We start from the raw sequence: 19,889 nt of genomic DNA, 5'->3' as shown, positions 1-19,889 counted from the left end.
GGAAGTTGTGTGGTTCTGAGTTAGTTTCTTAATCCTGAGTTCTAATTTGATTGCACTGTGTTCTGACAGACTGTTTGTTATGATTTCTGTTCTTTTGCATTTGCTGAGGAGTGATTTACTTCCAATTATGTGGTTAATTTTAGACTAGGTGTGGTGTGATACTGAGAAGAACATATATTCTGTGGATTTAGGGTGGAGAGTTCTGTAAATGTCTATCATATATTCTGTGGATTTAGGATGGAGAGTTCTGTAAATGTCTATCAGGTTTGCTCTCCTTTATGAGGTGTCTCTTTGGATATATGGGGGTTGGGGAGCTGCTTGAGGAGACAATCTGTCCCTTATAGGAGCTCAAGTGCTGAGCTGTGAGCTCTGTTGTTCCATTCAGAGCTGCTGGGCAAGTATGTTTAAGTCTGCTGCAGTGGAACTCATAACCGCTTTTTTCCCCCAGAGGGTCTGTCCTGGGAAGGTGGGGCTTTATTTATAAATTTCTGACATGCTGCTGCTTTTTTTTAGAGATGCCCTGCCCAGCGAAGAGGTAGCCAAGTAACAGGCTGCCAGCAGAGGCATTGCTAAGCTGCTGTGGACTCTGCCCAGCTGCTGTGTGAACTTTCTTGCAGTTTTGTTTATAGAGATATAGTTAGAACTGCCTCAGTAATGGCAGTCTGCCTCAGTAATGGAGGACTGTCTCTGTAATGGCGGATTGCCTCAGTAATGGCAGACAGCCTCGGTAGAGGTGGACTGCCTTGGTAGAGGTGGACTGCCTTGGTAATGGCAGACACATTTCCCCCCCACAGAGCTGGACCATCCTGGATCCAGCTGTCCTTGCTGTGAAACTCTCAATCCAGAGCATTTCAGATTGCTGGTCTTTGTGGGGGTGGGATCCGCCGAGCCAGATCACCTGGCTCCCTGTTTCAGCTTCCTTTTTTTCAGTTGAATGGGCAACTCTGTCTCCCAGGCATTCTGGGTGCCAGTTGAAATGGTGCCCAGATTTGTGTGTGTTTTTGTGCGGAGACCCACTCTCCGCCTGGGAATCTCCTGGTCTGCGTGCAGTAAAAGTCCATTTGGAAATGCAGTGATCACTCACCCTCTGCATTCTCACTGGGAACTGCACTCCAGAGCTGTTTCTATTCAGCCGTCTTGGATTGTCTCCAATTGTTTTAATTTTTAGGGCCCACAAATGAGTGAGAACCACGTGAAGTTAGTCTTTCTGTGCCTGGTTTATTTCACTTAATATAATGTCCTCTAGGCTCATCCATGTTTCCTCAAATGACAGAATTTTGTTCTTTTTGATGCTAAAAAGTATTCTTTTGTGTATATGCATCACATTTTTTAATTCATTCATCTGTCGATGGAAACCTAGGTTGATGTCCTATCTTGGCTGTTGTGAATAGTGTTGCAATGCACATGGGAGGGCACAGAGCTCTTTGACATACTGTTTTACTTCTTTTTTTTTTTTTTCTTTTCTTGAAAAACAAAGAAATTCCATCTATCTGATATAAGCAGGGAAAGAAGTGCACCAAAAAAGATAATTTGCCAAGGAACCAAAGCTTGTGACTTTGGGCACCAGAATCCAGCCAATTCCACATCCTCACCACTACCACCTGGGCCACCACCCCTTACCTGCAGAGCTGTAAAAGCTCCCAACAGCTCTCCTCCACCCATGCATTCCTTGGGAGGCCAGAGAGGATTTGAGTCAGATCGCATCACTCACTTTCTTAACGCTGTCCAATGGTGTTCCAGTTCTCTCCATGTAAAATCTGGCAGACCAGGTATAAAGCCGAAGCTCTGCCATGTCCTACTATGGTATCCTAGCCCCTGGGCATGCCAGTGGTGGACCTGCTGCTTCTCGACTTATGCAGCCAAAAAGCCCCACAGCTCAGTGATTGGATTTGTCTCCAAGAATTCCACTCTGGCCTTAATAGATTTCCGCTCACTATTCTAGACCACAATGGCCCATGGGCGACCCACACCTCTGCTCCTATCTCCATGAGTTTGTTCCCAATGAGAATTCTTCCAGCAGCTTGCAGATGGGTAAAAATGGGGCCCACGTGCTTTTATATAGAGCAGTGCTCATTTTCTGTGGAGAAGCTCAACATTCTCAAATGTTCCTGACTACTTCTTACTGCAGGTTCCCAGAAGTACGAGGTCATAGGTTGAAACACACTTTTGATAAGAGGTTCTGGATGAACTTAGCAATTACAGACTTGGCCAGAACTCGAGACTGCTGAGTACCCTATAGAAGTGTTGATGTTCTGAGAAGACACATTTGCTTTCCATTAAAACTCCTCTGCTAAGGAACATTGCCTGAACCTTTGTCCTTAATAGTTTATAATCAGATTAATTATGAATTAGGCTCTTCTTGTATCCTCAATAAACATGCTGTGGAACAAATAGTTGAGGTCAGTCCTCGGTGGGACTGTCCACTACTTCACTGTTTCTCTCTGTCTTGTTTTTCTTTACCCAGGGACTGTGGGCTATGATAGTTGGTGCCCAAACAGGGACCCTCCCTCCGTGGCCCTCCCGCAGATATCCTCTCCAAGCCTGGCACAGGAAATCAGACGTCCATTTCGCCAGGTACCATAGCTTTGAAAGCCTGTGGCAGAGGTATCCTTTGTTTTTTCAAGGGCATGGGTCATTCTTTCTCAGCTTTGCAAACCGCTCACAAGCGACACCTTGCTCTTTTGCTACACAAAACAGGATGTTGGGTTTCTGATGTTGAATTATCTTCCCTTTTAAAAATAATTTACAATCGGTGCCCATGGTACCCTGAGGAAGGGTCCACGGACTCTTGGGACTGGGAGTGAATAGAAAGATGGCTGCAAAAAGATACACAGGTTGTAACTGTAGCATAGTTGCATACTTGGCATCTTTGTGGAGTGGCAGTAGGATCCTTAGTGGAAAGAGAAACACCCTGGGCAGATTTAATACCAAAAATGTCTCCCATAGAAAAGAAGCAGTCCAGGCTGTACAGTGAAACTGCTCCAGGTGAGGAAGGGCAAGAACCACGCTGGGTTATTGAAAATCTCATAAAGGAAGTACAAAAGGAAGAAGGTATCGTAGCATTTTCAGTTATAAGAGCCACTAACCAACCCCCACCCCCAGCATGAGCAACTGCCTTTTATGGTTTTTAAGGAGTTGAAAAGGAGTATTAGAGAAAACGGAGTTTCTAGTTCCTTTATGAAAGGCATAATAGACGGTATAGGAGGAAGGTGTGAGATGACCCCTTGGGACTGGAAAACATTGATAAAGATGGTGTTACCGGTCCAATATTCTGTTTGGTTGCATGAGTATTATAACCAATGTGCTATGTTTGCCGTGGAAAATTTAAATCATAATATCCCTATTTCGGTTGATATGCTTAAGGGGGAAGGTAATTACCTGAGCCCTGCACGACAAGCTGCTTTAGATCGGTGGGCTTTTTCTCAAATTGCCCAAGCTGTTCTACACACCTGGAATAAAATCCCTGAAGTGGGTGCCCCACAGGGGTCCTTCTCCACAATTCATCAGGGAGCCATAGAGCCTTACACGCGTTTTACAGAAAGATTACAAGGAGCCTTAGAGAAGCAAGCTAATAATTTTGATGCATGCAATATGTTGCTAATGCAATCGGCCTATAGAAATGCTAATGAAAGGCCGGGCGCGGTGGCTCAAGCCTGTAATCCCAGCACTTTGGGAGGCTGAGGCGGGTGGATCATGAGGTCAAGAGATCGAGACCATCCTGGTCAACATGGTGAAACCCCGTCTCTACTAAAAATACAAAAAATTAGCTGGGCGTGGTGGCGCGTGCCTGTAATCCCAGCTACTCAGGAGGCTGAGGCAGGAGAATTGCTTGAACCCAGGAGGCGGAGGCTGCGGTGAGCCGAGATCGCGCCATTGCACTCCAGCCTGGGTAACAAGAGCGAAACTCCGTCTCAAAAAAAAAAAAAAAAAAAAAAAAAAATGCTAATGAAAATTGCAAAAATGCCTTGTTATCAGTTAAAAATACCCCCAGGAGTGAGTCTTGCTGAATGTATATGGGCTTGTCAGAACATAGACACAAAAATCCAGAAGGCCCGCTTGCTGGCTGTGGCCCTCTGCCCTTCTGCTCAGTGCTTTCAATGCGGTAGTGACATAGGCAAAAGGAATGCAGATCAGAGATTAAACGCCCAACCCATAAACGTCCTGAATGTCAAAAGGGTTATCATTGGGCTAATCAATGTCGGTCCAAAGAAAGCCAGGACCAGGAAAACTTGAGGAGGGGCTTGTCCCTGGCCCAGAACACCAAACAGGGACCCTCAGCTATGGCCCATACTTGGCCAGTCCTGGAGCCCCAAGGAATCTCCAAAGTAACAGAAACCTCGTCTCCTGGCAATCCATTTCACAGTTAACTGCAGCAACAGTTGGTAGTGCAGGTCTAGACCTAATTCTAGCTAAAGAATGTGTAATTGAGGTACCAGGAGAAGCACAGGTAATTTCTACTCTTACCGAAGGTCTGCTGCCCTCTGGGTATTGTGGCCTGTTATGAGGGAAATCCCACATGGTAAAAATGACACGGTTGGGCCGGGCGCGGTGGCTCAAGCCTGTAATCCCAGCACTTTGGGAGGCCGAGGCGGGTGGATCACAAGGTCGAGAGATCGAGACCATCCTGGTCAACATGGTGAAACCCCGTCTCTACTAAAAATACAAAAAAATTAGCTGGGCATGGTGGCACGTGCCTGTAATCCCAGCTACTCAGGAGGCTGAGGCAGGAGAATTGCCTGAGCCCAGGAGGCGGAGATTGCGGTGAGCCGAGATCGCGCCATTACACTCCAGCCTGGGTAACAAGAGCGAAACTCCGTCTCAAAAAAAAAAAAAAAAAAAATGACACGGTTGTCCCAGGATTAATTAACTCTGATTATACCAGAATAATAAAAGTTCAGGCATGGGCTCATCATGATCTAAAATTAGAAAAGGGAATGTCCATTGCACAGCTAGTTTTAATATCTTACCGGGTTCCCAAAGCAATGGAGGCTTTAGACAAACGGTTTGGTTCTACAACTGTCAACTGGATTGTAAACCTGGGGGAAATCAACTAATAATGTTGAGAAACATTAAGTTTACCCTGTCCCCATGGCTCCTTTGTGGAGAACACCTTTTAGTTTGTAATTAGTGGTAGGCGGGTAACAGCTGCCTACTTGGTATATTCTTGCATTATGAGTAAACATGGAACACCTGTGTATTAATAAGACTACCTGTCTAAGAGCAAATAAATACACGGATGAGAATCTGCTCAGGGCCTTCAGCCTGCTACACTGTTAGCCTCTCAGCTCTCAGGCTGTTGGTCCCGCAGATAGATCCACTCTGTTGTTCTATTTGGTTGTCTGCCTCTCAATACCATCAGCGCCAGCTGGGTGGGAGTCTCCCGACTGAGCTGGTACTAATGTACAATAGTGACATTATCTGTAAATAATGTACAATTTCCTGGACTCATAGACACAGGGGTGGATGTAACTATAATCACCCTATCTCATTGGCCTCCGGCGTGGCCCTTATACCTGGTACGTAATAGACTGCTGAGGATTGGAGGTACCCAGCAGGCCTATCGGAGCGGCAAATCCCTATGCTTTGTTGATAAAGATAATAATAAAGGATAGGTAATGCTTTTTGTTATGGATACTCCTCTAAGCATTCGGGGAGGGGATTTGCTAGCTCAATTTAATATATCTGTTCAAACAAATTCATCCTAAGGGCCACTGCTCCTATTAAACCCATTAAGCTTAGTTGGAAAGAAGGCCCTCCTGTATGAGTGGAGCAGTGGCCCCTTCCTTGGCACAAAATTTAAATTATCCAACAGTTGGTACAAAAACGATTGAGGCAGGTCACACAGAAATATCCAACAGCCCTTGGAATTCCCTTAGCTTTACTATCCCTCAAAAATCTGGTAAGTGGCAGTGGTTGCATAATTTGAGAGCTATAAATGCACAATTAAATCCTATGGTCCCCCTACAATTAGGTGTCCCGAATCCAAGTTTAATTCCCCGCACCTATTCTTTAGTTGTTATTAAAGAACTTTTTTTTTTTTTTTAACATTCTCCTATATCCAGAAGATGGACCACACTTTGCCTTTTCTGTTCCTGGATACAGTAACTCTCAGCCTACTCAACGCTATCATTGAATCGTGTTCCTCAAGGTATAATGAATTCTCCCAGTCTTTGTCAATATTACAATAGTGTGGCTTTAAAACCTTTTCAACAGTTATATCCTCACCTTCTATTATGTCATTACTGTAAGGCCGGTTGCCTCGCTGGGAGCAGGATGTACAACACCCACCCCTCTCCATGTCTGATAACAGCGTTATCATTCCGGACGCCTTACTCAGCATCTGGCTTCTCCATGCGGGCTCCCCTCACCCATTTCTGCATTCTGCTTCCAGATCTATATCCAGCACTGGACTATGCACTCTCAGCACTAAACTATGCATTTGAACCCGCCAAAATTTTAAAAGAATCCCGCCATGCCTTACCCAATGGCAGCTTGCTTCATACATCCTTAGCCAGCCCACCCCCAAAAAGTCCCACCTCCCTACCTATAGTGGCTCAACTGTCTGGGCCCTGTCTGCCTACAACTAATGAAATTGCCTATGCTTTGTTTCCCCAATATCCAATCAATCGCCTCTAACCCCTATAAAACCCCCTGCCCTGAGAAGTGCAACTTCTCTGGCCCCATCCCAGACCACAGAACCTTGCCCGGAAGCTGAATAAATTGAATTTTCATTTTCGTATACTGGCCTCAGTTTCCTGTTTCCACTCGGCAATATACCTTACAAGTTTAATTGAATCTAATTAAGACCTCCCAATGCAAGAATTACAACAGGTCCTTATAAGGGCAGGGCTGCATATAGCCCCGGGAAAGGTTCAATACAAAGAACCTTATTCTTATTTGGGGTTTCAATTCATGGGCATCACAGTTCACCCAACCTTGCCATCTCTGGGTATTCCATCTCCATTAACATCATCTCAGCTCCAGCACGTATTGGGACATACCAATTGGTTACGGCCCTCTTTGGGTATTCCTACCTATTTGTTAAAACATTTATTTCTATTGCTGGCAGGAGCCTCCTCCCCTGCCTCCATACACGTCCTTAATGAACAACATCAGAAATTATTGCAACTGGCTAAGGAAAAGTTCTTTTTAGCATTTTTGGATCATTCCTTACACCTCTTTATTTTGTTAACACCTTTAAGCCCTGTAGCACTATTGGGTCAAATAACCAACAAGAACCAACTGTTGATCATTAAATGGTGCCACTTGCTATCACAGCCTAAACACCGTATTCCCACTCCATGTGCCTCCATTATTTCCCTAATTTCTCTTGGCTGTCATTACGTTTTGTATTTACAGGGCTGTGATGTCATAAAAATCCATTTACCTTTTCCAATGGAACAAATGACACCAGTTTATACTCATAATTTATCCTTTCGAATAGCAGCATCTAATTACATAAAACACTTTCCTTCCCATTTTCCTTCAGACTTTTATCTCCAAGCCTCAAAACCCTTACCCTGAAAGCAACAAACTATAATTGTAGCAGGAGCGGCTGCAGGAAACGGATCTCTTGGACACCGAATATTGGAGGAAGGAGTTTATTCTGCCAGGAGCCAGGTGGCATATTTGCCTAAGAGCCAAGCTCCCCTAGCAAAGGAAGGTTCCTTTTTTATATAGGCTTATACTTTAGATGTTACCCGTGGAAGAATCTTAGGTTTATAGCTTAACATATGAAAAGGGTCTCAGTTTATGGTCTTAGGAATTACATATGAAAAGGGTTTCAGTTTACAGTCTTAGGAATTACATATGAAAAGGGTTTCAGTTTACAGTCTTAGGAATTACATATGAAAAGGGTTTCAGTTTACAGTCTTAGGAATGAAAAGGGGGAGTTGATCTGAGATGCCTGGGTCTCCCTCTTCATAATCAGCTTGCATCCTATTCCAAATGCTCTCAGTTTTTACTAATAGTAAGTAAGCCACATCAGGAAGTCATGGTTTGGTGTGCAAATAACCAATGGAATAAACGCTTTTTTCCCATAAACATCCTCAACTCAAAAAGCAGAAGTCGGAGCTCTAATATTGGCTCTTCAAAAATTCCCCCATCGTGTGCTTAATATTATCCCTAATTCCTCATACATTGCCAATCTTGTTCCCCTATTGCCTCAGGCCACTATAAAGGACAATATTTCAACTCATCTGCTGCCCTTATTTCTAACTGTTCAAATATTGCCGTCCCGCCGCACTAAAACCATCTTCCTAACACATATTCACAGCTACTGCCATCTTCCAGGGCCCTTGGCAACTGCGAACAAAATTGCAAATACCAGTCTGCAGCCGATTAATTCTTTATTTACCAATCCTTTTTCTTCTCATCAATTTTTCCATCAAAATGCCCATTCACTAATAAAATATTTTTCTATTTCTAAGCAACAAGCTCAGCAAATTGTCCATTCTTGCCCTACTTGTCAGGCATTAACATTTTCTAGCGCTGCCACGGGCACTCATCCCAGAGGCCCCGCTCCAGATGAGCTACGGCAAATGGATGTTACTCGGATCCCCAATCTTAAACCTCTCCCGGATGTTCGTGTTTCTATTAATACTTTTCCAACGCTACCTGGGCTTCTCCTCAAAAAGGTGAGTGTGTTAATCACGTTCGTAATCATCTTTTTCAGGCTTTTGCTGCTTTGAGTTATCCTCGTCTGCTTAAGACGAACAATGAACCTGCCTATGCTTCTCAAACGTTTGCTGCTTTTTGCACTCGCTGGGATGTCAAGCAGACGTTCGGCATTCCCTGTAATCCTACTGGACCAGCCAGTGTAGAACAAGCTCATCACCTGTTAAAGCTAGTTCTGAAAGAACAAAAGGGGAAGTTGCCTCCCTTGACAAAGCCACGAGTTAGGATTAATATAGCTTTGTTGCCTATTAACCATTCACTTTTTAGAATGCCGGCAGTAATCTCACATGCGGTCGCTTATTTTTCTAACCCACAGGAATCAGATAAACTATTAATATTGTATCAACAGCCACCGGATCCCATGTGGGAGGGGCCAGTGCCCCTTATCACATGCACAGGAGGCTACGCTGCTGTGCTCTCTCCTACAGGTCCTCTGTGAGTTCCTGCTCGATGCGTTAAACCATACCATGAGTTGGCATCAAGGATTGAAAAACCTGATCCCAATCTGATTGATTGGGATCCCATTAATCCCATCTGATTGATGACGACCGAGGAGCCAGAGAAAAAGTCACCTACTGTTCCCCAGAGAATGGGAAGGAGATCACGTTGCCTACTTGGGAGGACATGAAAATACTCTGGTCATACTGAAATTGCTGTTCACAATGCAGGACAGAAACTTACACCAGAAAATTTATCATTGGCTATGATGGCAACACTCAAAGCTTCTTCAATCAAAGTAGGGGTCTTAATGGCAATATTGTTACGTTTGGTCTCTGCTAACACCTATGTCCAATGGACCCAGACCACAGTGCAGGTTGCTAACCAAGCCACCTGCTGGGTGTGTGCCTGGTTTGCTGTTTCTAGTGGTGCAGGGTGTCCATGGAGTATGCACCCTGCAGCTCTGTCCCAGTGGGAACATCTAGAATGGTGGCAGAATAGAAAAAAACGTATCCTATAATGAGATTTGGCGGCAGTTTAAAAGATAATTTATAGAAAAGGACTGGGGACATTTTTTACGGTGGAAAAAACGTCATAACATTTCTGGTTCCTTATGTTCTTTATATTTAAAGCAGCGTCACAACAAACTGCCCCCTCAACCTTCCCTGGGGTATTCTGTGTGGGATGGAGCTCCCGTATACCACAGAAAAAGTGGTGTTGCCCCAAAGGATTCTGCATTGCATTTCTCAAAAAGAAATTCCAGTAGGTAGTTTACCTAAGGAATTATGTCAGACAATAAGTGTACCAAATTCAAGCACTAAATGGGGATCTGAGATTCTCACCGGTGGACAAAACAATTCTTATGGAGTATATGCTGTCCCTCCTGGTAATTTATGGTTCTGTGAAAGTCATGGCTGGTTATGCCTCCCATTAAATTGGTCCAATATCTGCTGCTGGGGAAAGCCACACATTCCGGCCCAAATCCTTGAACATCTTGCTCAATTACCAAATCACTGGGAAATGGTAGAACATAAATATCTGTCTAGACGCCGCCATGCCTCCTGGTGGCACTATTTAACAACTGTATTTTCCCCACAAGCCGGGGTAATCTCAACTGAACAACCTGTAGAGGCCCTCGCCAAGCACACAGCTGCTGCCTTTAATGCAACTCAAGCAGGAATTACGTTGCTGAATAAAGAAGTAAGCCAGGTTCAAAGAATTGTGCTACAAAATAAAATGGCTCTAGACATGCTCCCAGCAGCCCAAAGCGGGAGTATGGGCTATCATGAAAACCAAGTGCTGCACCTTATCCCTGTTTAGGTGTGTCTGTGCCTGTGGCTTTAAAAACCATCCAAAAAGAAGTTTCTAGGATCCAAACAATTCAGGTGGACCCCATCCAACAATGGTTTCGTACTTTGGGGTGAAATTTTTCTAAATGGGTCAATATCATTATAATTTGTATACTTGGCTTCTGTTAATCTTACCTTGCTGTTTTCTGTTTTCCTGTTGCCATCGATAGGAGGAAGAAGACAATCCTCCTTATTCAAAACAAAAGAGGAGGCCGGGCGCAGTGGGTCACACCTGTAATCCCAGCACTTTGGGAGGCTGAGCCAGGGAGACCACGAGGTCAAGAGATAGAGACCATCCTGGCCAACATGGTGAAACCCCGTCTCTACTAAAAATACAAAAATTAGCTGGGCGTGGTGGCACGAGCCTGTAATCCCAGCTACTTAAGAGGCTGAGGCAGGAGAATCGGTTGAACCCAGGAGGCAGAGGTTGCAGTGAGCCAAGACAGCCCCATTGCACTCTAGCCTAGCAACAGAGTGAGACTCCATCTCAAAAAAAAGGGTGGGGGTGGGGAGGGAATTGTGAAGAAGTTCAGCATCCTCAAATGTTCCTGATTACTCCTTACTGCAAGTTCCCAGAAGTACGAGAGCATACACTGAGACTTACTCTCCCTATTGATAAGAGGTTGTGGATGAACTTAGCAATTATGCACTTGGCCAGACAGAACTTGAGAATGCTGACTACCCTATGAAAGTGCTGATGTTCCACACCGGGCGCGGTGGCTCAAGCCTGTAATCCCAGCACTTTGGGAGGCCGAGGCGGGTGGATCACGAGGTCGAGAGATCGAGACCATCCTGGTCAACATGGTGAAACCCCGTCTCTACTAAAAATACAAAAAATTAGCTGGGCATGGTGGTGTGTGCTTATAATCCCAGCTACTCAGGAGGCTGAGGCAGGAGAATTGCCTGAACCCAGGAGGCGGAGGTTGCAGTGAGCCGAGATCGCGCCATTGCACTCCAGCCTGGGTAACAAGAGCAAAACTCCTTCTCAAAAAAAAAAAAAAAAATTAGCTGGGCATGGTGGCTCGTGCCTGTAATCCCAGCTACTCAGAAGGCTGAGGCAGGAGAATTGCTTGAACCCAGGAAGCGGAGGTTGCGGTGAGCCGAGATCGCGCCATTGCACTCCAGCCTGGGTAACGAGAGCGAAACTCCATCTCAAAAAAAAAAAAAGAAAGTGCTGATGTTCCAAGAAGATACATTTGCTTTCCAATAAACCTCCTCTGCTAGGCCTGATACAGGTGGCTCACGCCTGTATTCCCAGCACTTTGGGAGGCCAAGGCGGGCAGATCACAGGGTCAGGAGTTTGAGACCATCCTGGCCAACATGGTGAAACCTTGTCTCTTCTAAAAATACAAAACAATAGCTGGGTGTGGTGGCGCTCACCTGTAATCCCAGCTACTTCGGAGGCTGAGGCAGAAGAATCGCTTGAATCCAGGAGGTGGAGGTTGTGGTGAGCCAAGATCGCCTCACTGCACTCCAGCCTGGGCAACAGAGTGAGACTCCATCTCAAAAAAAAAACCCAAAAAACAACAAAAAAACACCTCCTCTGTTCAAGAACATCTCCTGAACCTTTGTCCTTAATAGTTTATAGTCAGATTAGTTATGAATTAGGCTCTTCCTTGTATCCTCAATAAACATGCTGTGGAACAAACAGGTGGGGTCAGTCCTCGGCTGGACTGTCCACTGCTTTGCTGATTCTCTATGTCTTGTTTTTCTTTACCCAGGGACTGTGGGCTGCAACAATTTCTATGCTCTCTGCATATCTTAAAACCACATTAAATCGTTTTTTAGCTAAGGCATATAGAGAATTTGTGATCACCCTGTGTATCTCTAGGTATATCCACATAGGGCAGAAATTAGAGTCTACCTGACAACTATGGTCGACATGGGAGGCTCTTTCGTGTTTCTCTTCAACAAGTGACATTTCTTCCACGAATCAGTTACATTGTTGATGATTTTTCTTTTCCACGGGGGCATTCTGTTCGGCTTTGGGGTCACATTAATCTCTTTTGGCAACTGGTGTCTTGCTAAGATTCTTTCTAAGCCAGAGAGTTCAGGATTCTCACCTAGTAATAGAATAAGCATAAGCATTAATACATTCAATGTTGCTCTCCATCTGTGCATAGCAAGAGTAACACGGCACTGATTTGAGAAAAAATACATATGCAGCTTAATAATTCCTGTTTAGCTTTGTCATTCCTTTATTCCAACAAAATTACTGAGCACCATTTAGATCTTAGCCTGGTCCTAGACATTTAGCAGATAACATTGTAAATAAATAAAAGAATGAATGAGAAAGCAGACATGCTGGAACTGCACAGAGTTGGTCATGTGTGCCTGATTCTAACAGCGAGTTACCACACAATTATTATTGTGATCTCACTTTCCCTTTAACTGCATACTTAATTGGAGATGCACATTTGGAAGCTTCCCAGAAGAAACAGGGTGAAATTATTGTCAGGCTCCAAAACGTGGGGCTCCCTTTTATTGGCGATTTTGCCTGAGCAAAGGTTACTACATAGGACTGAACTTAAAACAGCAGCATGCTGTCAGTTAGAACGTGGAGTGTGACTTACTGTTCTTTTTGACTCCACAAAATTCATTTCTGGCCATAAATGGACTGTTTATTTCTCGTTTTGTTATAAGCATGTCTATTTTCAGCTATGCCAGTGGGAAATGCCTTCCTTCTTTTGGGTGCTCCAGTAACTGAGACTTGGGGGTTGGAGCGCTGCAGGCTACTGTAGAAACTCTCCGGATGGCCAGTGGTACAGTTACAACAGCAAGGTGGAGCCGCTTTGAGAAGATAAAGCCAATAACAGAGGGGCTTAGGTCCTTTATCAGAAATGGAATAGCATCCCTCCCTGGTCAGCCAGCAGCTCCATCAGAGCTCCAGAATACAGTGTAGTGGTTTAATTATAGCTCGCTGCAGGCTCAACCTCCTGGGCTCAAGCGATCCTCTGATCTTAGCCTCCTCAGGGGCTGGACTACAGGCATGCATCACCACACCCAGCTTATTTTTGGTATTTTTTGTAGAGATGGGGGTCTCACTTTGTTGCCTAGGCTGATCTCAAATTCCTAGCCTCAAGCGATCTTCCTGCCTCAGCCTCCCAAAGTTAACTTTATCTTTAAAATATAAAAGAAAAACCTGGATTTAAAAAAAAATTATGGATGTTTAGTTATTTTTCTTTCATTCTTCTTGTAATCATTTCTGGGTAACCAGTACAGGCAAAGCATCCTGCAAGTGAAGAGTGGGTTGACAGGAAAGGGAACAAAACCTATCTTTAAGGTCAAAAGAAATTTCTTCTAGAGGACGGCTTTAGACCCAGCAGCAGTGAGACATCAGTATCCATTATTAAAGTCTTGGTCTGATGAATGAAAGTCAGATAAATAGTGTCATGTCTTCAGGATGCATTTGCAAGGCAATCACTGTATGTTTGGAAATGGCATCTTGGCAATGAAGCAAACTTTTAGTGATGAATTCATGACCTCGAAGTCCAATGTGCTCCCAATGACTGGACTCAGCCTGAGGCCAGGTCCCTGAAGGCACAAACTCAGGACTCTGAAGCAACATTTCTTCCCCCTTAATGCCGTTCACCTCACCTGCGTGAACCTCCCTAAACAGGCTTCCAACCATAGCAAATAATCACTGCACCCACACACCTCTGAAACAAAAGACCTCACTGCTGCTTGGCAGTTATACATGGCAGGAACTACCAGCTACTAAACATCTATCAGTGTATTGACATATATCGGTGTTTACATTGGGAGGCTACAGAGACAAAATCTAAATCAACATAGAATGGGGAATTCTCTAGAAAATCAAAACCCATTTCTCCAACTTCATGTACTTACCGCATTTTCAATTTTTTTTTTTTTTTTTTTTTTTTTTTTTTTTTTTTTGAGGCGGAATCTAGCTTTGTCACCCAGGCTGGCATGCAATGGTGCAATCTTGGCTCACTGCAACCTCCACCTCCCGGGTTCAAACAATTCTCCTGCCTCAGCCTCCCGAGTAGCTGGGGTTACAGGTGCCTGCCACCACACCCAGACAATTTTTGTATTTTCAGTAGACACGGGATTTCACTGTGTTGGCCAGGCTGGTCTCAAACTCCTGACCTCATGATTTGCCTGCCTTGGCCTCCCAAAGTGCTGGCATTACAAGTGTGAGCCACTGCCCCCTGCCTGCATTTTCAATGTTAATGTTGCATTTTAATTGCAAAAGTAAAATGTTGCCACTGGAATAATTAAAATGAAAAAACTCAGTGAAGTCTACATAGTAAAAAGGGAAAGCTTTCCTTTATTTTCCCTCTCCAAGCTCTATCCTTCAGAGGTAGTCACTATCCTGAATTTCCTGAGTCTCCTTCAAAACTCCTTTTTTTTTTTTTTTTTTTTTTTGAGACAGAGTCTCACGCTGCTCATTGCAACCTCCGCCTCCCAGGTATTCTCCTGCCTCAGCTTCCCAAGTAGCTGGAATTACAGGCATGCACCGCTATACTTAGCCAATTTAGTGTATTTTTAGTAGAGATGGGGTTTTGCCACGTTGGCCAGGCTGGTCTCGAACTCCTGACCTCAAGTGATTCACCTACCTTGGCCTCCCAAAGTGCAGGATTAAAGGCATGAACCACCACACTCAGCTTCAAAATTCTTTTCTATGCATTTATATACACATACATATATACAAATGCACAGTTTTCTTTTGGCATACTGGATCCATATTGTGTATCTTACTATGCAGCTTATTAAAATTCTACAATATGTATTGTAGATATTTTAATATCAACCTTCTTTTTAATAGTATTCCTCGGCCGGGCGCGGTGGCTCAAGCCTGTAATCCCAGCACTTTGGGAGGCCGAGGCGGGTGGATCACGAGGTCAAGAGACCGAGACCATCCCGGTCAACATGGTGAAACCCCGTCTCTACTAAAAATACAAAAAAAAAAAAAAAAAAAAATTAGCTGGGCATGATGGCGCGTGCCTGTAATCCCAGCTACTCGGGAGGCTGAGGCAGGAGAATTGCCTGAACCCAGGAGGCGGAGTTTGCGGTGAGCCGAGATCGCGCCATTGCACTCCAGCCTGGATAACAAGAGTGAAACTCCATCTCAAAAAAAAAAAGAAAAAAAAAATAGTATTCCTCTATATGGATATATGCCTTCATTTAATTATTCTGCTACTGGATGTCATTAGGTCATTTAATTTTTTTTTTTTTTTTTTTTTTTTTTTTTTTTTTTTGAGACGGAGTTTCGCTCTTGTTACCCAGGCTGGAGTGCAATGGCGCGATCTCGGCTCACCGCAAACTCCTCCTCCTGGGTTCAGGCAATTCTCCTGCCTCAGCCTCCTGAGTAGCTGGGATTACAGGCACGCGCCACCATGCCCAGCTAATTTTTTGTATTTTTAGTAGAGACGGGGTTTCACCATGTTGACCAGGATGGTCTCGATCTCTTGACCTCGTGATCCACCTGCCTCGGCCTCCCAAAGTGCTGGGATTACAGGTGTGAGCCACCGTGCCCGGCTTAAATTTTTGACTATTATAAACAATGCATCAGTGCATGGCCATGTTCATGCATCTTTGTGTTCAGCTATAAGTTATTTCTCTAGGATAATAACTGGAAGTGGAATTGCTAAGTGGAAGGACATGTCTGTGTTACAAGACATGAAAATATAAATTTTTCCATCGTCTGTTTTATCCAAGACCCCAAAGTCTGAGAAAAGTTGAGTAGGTGCCAGACGTGCATGCATGCACATCATACCTATCAATCTATGAAAAAACTGAGCATTCTTTCAGGATTCGTGAAGGCACTTGAGGATTTCTTTAGACACAGAGTTGGGGTAGTGCTGTCTACTATATCATTTCCCTCCCCACCCTTGGCTTTAAGGGGACTTTAGAGAACGACCTGGGGAATTGGACTATGTCTTCTAACACTGGTGCATCAGTTTCCTAGGGCTGTCGTAACAGCGTCACAAACTCTGAATTAAAACAACAAATTTATTGTCTCACAGTTCAGGAGGCTGAAAGTCAGAGACAAAAGTGTCAGCAAGGCCATGCTGAAATCTTTTTTTTTTTTTTTTTTTTTTTTGAGACGGAGTTTCGCCCTTGTTACCCAGGCTGGAGTGCAATGGCGCGATCTCGGCTCACCGCAACCTCCGCCTCCTGGGCTCAGGCAATTCTCCTGCCTCAGCCTCCTGAGTAGCTGGGATTACAGGCACGCGCCACCATGCCCAGCTAATTTTTTGCACTTTTAGTAGAGACGGGGTTTCACCATGTTGACCAGGATGGTCTCGATCTCTCGACCTCGTGATCCACCCGCCTCGGCCTCCCAAAGTGCTGGGATTACAGGCTTGAGCCACCGCGCCCGGCGCCATGCTGAAATCTTGAGGGGAGAATCTTTGTCTCTCCCTAGTTTCCGGTGTTTGCCTGCAATCGTTGGTATCCTTGACTGTGGATGTATCGCTCCCATCTCTGTCTCTACTGTCACAAGGCCACCGTCTCCCGCTTGTCTCTGTCTTCTGATAAGGACACCAGTCCTACTGGATGAAGAACCACTCCATACCCATTATGACCTCATCTAAGTTTAATTAATTACATCTGCACTCTGTAACTACCCTATTTCCAAATCTAGTCACATTCTGGGATACTGGGGATTAGGACTTCAGTATATCTTAAGGGACTATGTATCTTGTTGAGGGACTTCCATGTATCTTGTTGAGGGACTTCCATGTATCTTGTTGAGCCCATAACACCTGGAAACATAATGGTGAGTGGCTGGGATCGTAGCTGCCGTGGCCACAGAGAAAAGAGGCAGTGTTGAAACCAACTGTGCTTTCACCAACTGGGTGAAGGTATGGGGGACTAGGGCACAGATTTCCTATGAGCTTGATGTAAACCCCAGCTGGGCGTGGTGGCTCACACCTGTAACCCAGCACTTTGGGAAGCTGAGGCAGCAGGTCACCTGATGTCGGGAGTTTGAGATCAGCCTGGCCAACGTGGCGAAACCCTGTCTCTACTAAAATACAAAAGTTAGCTGGGTGTGGTGGCACGTGCTTGTAATCCCAGCTACTCGGGAGGCTGAGGTAGGAGAATCGCTTGAACACAGGAAGTGGAAGTCACGGTGAGCTGAGAACACACCACTGCACTCCAGCCTGGGCGACAGAGTGAAACTCCATCTCAAAATAAATAAATCATAAAATTTAAAAATTTTATAAAATGTAAATCCCTTGAAAAATACAGTTGATCATTGAATAACATGGAGGTTAGGGGCACTGACCCCTGCACAGTTGAAAATAAGTATGTAAGTTTCTTTTGTTAAAGAGTCTTGCTATGTTGCCCATGCTGGTCTCAAACTTCTGGGCTCAAGTGATCCTCCTGCCACAGCCTTTTGAGTAGCTGAACGTGGTAGTATAGCACCGTACCACGCCACCACACCCAGCTACTTTTTGAACTTTTGACTCACCCAAAACTTTTACTAATAGCCTACTGTTCACCAAAAGCCTTACTGTTAACATAAACAGTTGATTGACACATATTTTATGTTACATGTATTATATATTGCACTTTTACAATAAAGTAAGCAAGAAAATGTTATTAAGAAAATCAGGGCCGGGCGCGGTGGCTCAAACCTGTAATCCCAGCACTTTGGGAGGCCGAGGCGGGTGGATCACAAGGTCAAGAGATCGAGACCATCCTGGTCAACATGGTGAAACCCCGTCTCTACTAAAAATACAAAAAATTAGCTGGGCATGGTGGTGTGTGCCTGTAATCCCAGCTACTCAGGAGGCTGAGGCAGGAGAATTGCTTGAACCCAGGAGGCGGAGGTTGTGGTGAGCCAAGATCGTGCCATTGCACTCCAGCCTGGGTAACAAGAGTGAAACTCCGTCTCAAAAAAAAAAAAAAAAGAAAAAAAAAGAAAAAAAAAAAAGAAAATCAGGCTGGATGCAGTGGTTCGGGCCTGTAATCCCAGACCTTTGGGATGCTGAGGCCAGTGCATTGCTTGAGGTCAGGAGTTCAAGACTAGCCTACCAACACAGTGAAACCCTGTCTCTACTAAAAATACAAAAATTAGTCAGGCGTGATAGCAGGTGCCTGTAATCCCAGCTACTCGGGAGGCTGAGATGGAGAATCGCTTAAACCTGGGAGGCAGAGGTTGCAGTGTGCCGAGATCATGCCATTGCACTCCAACCTGAAAGAGCAAGACTCCGTCTCAAAAAAAAAAAAAAAAAAAAGAAAAGAAAAGAAAAAAGAAAGAGAAATGCGTTGACAGTACTGTATTTATCGATACCATAAGTTGACATCATTTGTTTACAAGATAAATTGTCTATCTGAAGTAACAACATCATGAGTTTTCTCTGCTTCTTGGAAGTACTTCCAGCATCACTAGTGGTCCTTTTGTGAGTCCCATGATGTTAGCCAAATTTCATGGTATTGCACTAAACACAAAAAATACGCTAGAACTGTGAAATCACTTTACTGCGATCTGCAGTTTACTGGAGAGATGAACTGTTCGCACAGAAGTGATTAGCATCACATGGCATTTTAAGTGGATACTCAAACCATTTGAGCTCACTGCAAGAGCAACAGGAGGTGGTATATTACTACAGCACTACGGTATTACTACAGTTAATTTTATGTAGTTATGATTTAATACTGTATCTTTTTTTTCTTTGAGGTGGAGTGTTGCTCTTGTTGCCTAGGATGGAGTGCAATGGCATGGACTCAGCTCACTGCAACCTCCGCCTTCCGGGTACAAGCGATTCTCCTGCCTCAGCCTCCTAAGTAGCTGGGATTACAGGAATGCACCACCATGCCCAGCTAATTTTTATATTTTTAGTAGAGTTGTGGTTTCTTCATGCTGGCCAGGCTGGTCTTGAACTCCTGACCTCAGATGATCCACCACCTGGGACTCCCAAAGTGCTGAGATTGAGCCACTGATCCCAGCCTAATACTGCATCTTTACTCTGGTATACATTTATCTTGACTGTGAACGGCACCAAGTACAGTCTGTGTGTGTGTAAGTTTTTATAAATTTTAACTTTTCCTAATAGGCGTGTATACATCTTATAGTAATAAATGATAAAACACACTAATATCTACATATATTCTATGCATTCATGATATCTCTTTCTCTTTTTTCTTTTTTGAGTCTCACTCTGCCGCCCAGGCTGGAGTGCAGTGGCACAATCTCAGCTCACTGCAACCTCCACCTCCCAGGTTCAAGCAATTCTCCTAACTCAGCCTCCCAAGCAGCTGGGATTCACAGGCACGTGCCACCACACCCAGCTAATTTTTGTATTTTTAGTAGAGAAGGGATTTCACCATGTTGCTCAGGCTGGTCTCAAACTCCTTACTTCAAATGATCCACCTAAAATTCCAGCCTCCCAAAATGCTGGAATTACAGGCAGGAGCCACCACATCCAGCTCCGTAACTTTTTCTTAATTTTT

The 19,889-nt window shown here is 44.4% G+C and overlaps 1 protein-coding gene across 2 annotated transcripts in view; it reads right to left on the bottom strand.

The window, feature by feature from the left end:
* The window catches only part of LOC101042888 (testis expressed protein 56), a 74,658-nt gene that overhangs the window by 40,041 nt on the left and 14,728 nt on the right, over positions 1-19,889 (bottom strand). For both annotated transcript variants that reach the window (XR_012517412.1, XM_074398397.1), the window contains one exon: positions 12,328-12,526. Coding sequence is in view for 1 of the 2 variants with exons in the window: in XM_074398397.1 (XP_074254498.1) it covers positions 12,328-12,526 (199 nt within the window). In the remaining variant the exon portion in view is untranslated. The remainder of the gene's footprint in view (positions 1-12,327; positions 12,527-19,889) is intronic.

Source organism: Saimiri boliviensis, chromosome 4 (assembly GCF_048565385.1).
Source record: "Saimiri boliviensis isolate mSaiBol1 chromosome 4, mSaiBol1.pri, whole genome shotgun sequence".
NCBI classification, from domain to species: Eukaryota; Metazoa; Chordata; class Mammalia; order Primates; family Cebidae; genus Saimiri; species Saimiri boliviensis.
Note: the sequence above shows the minus strand (reverse complement) of the source record. Positions and strands in the feature narration are given on the sequence as shown.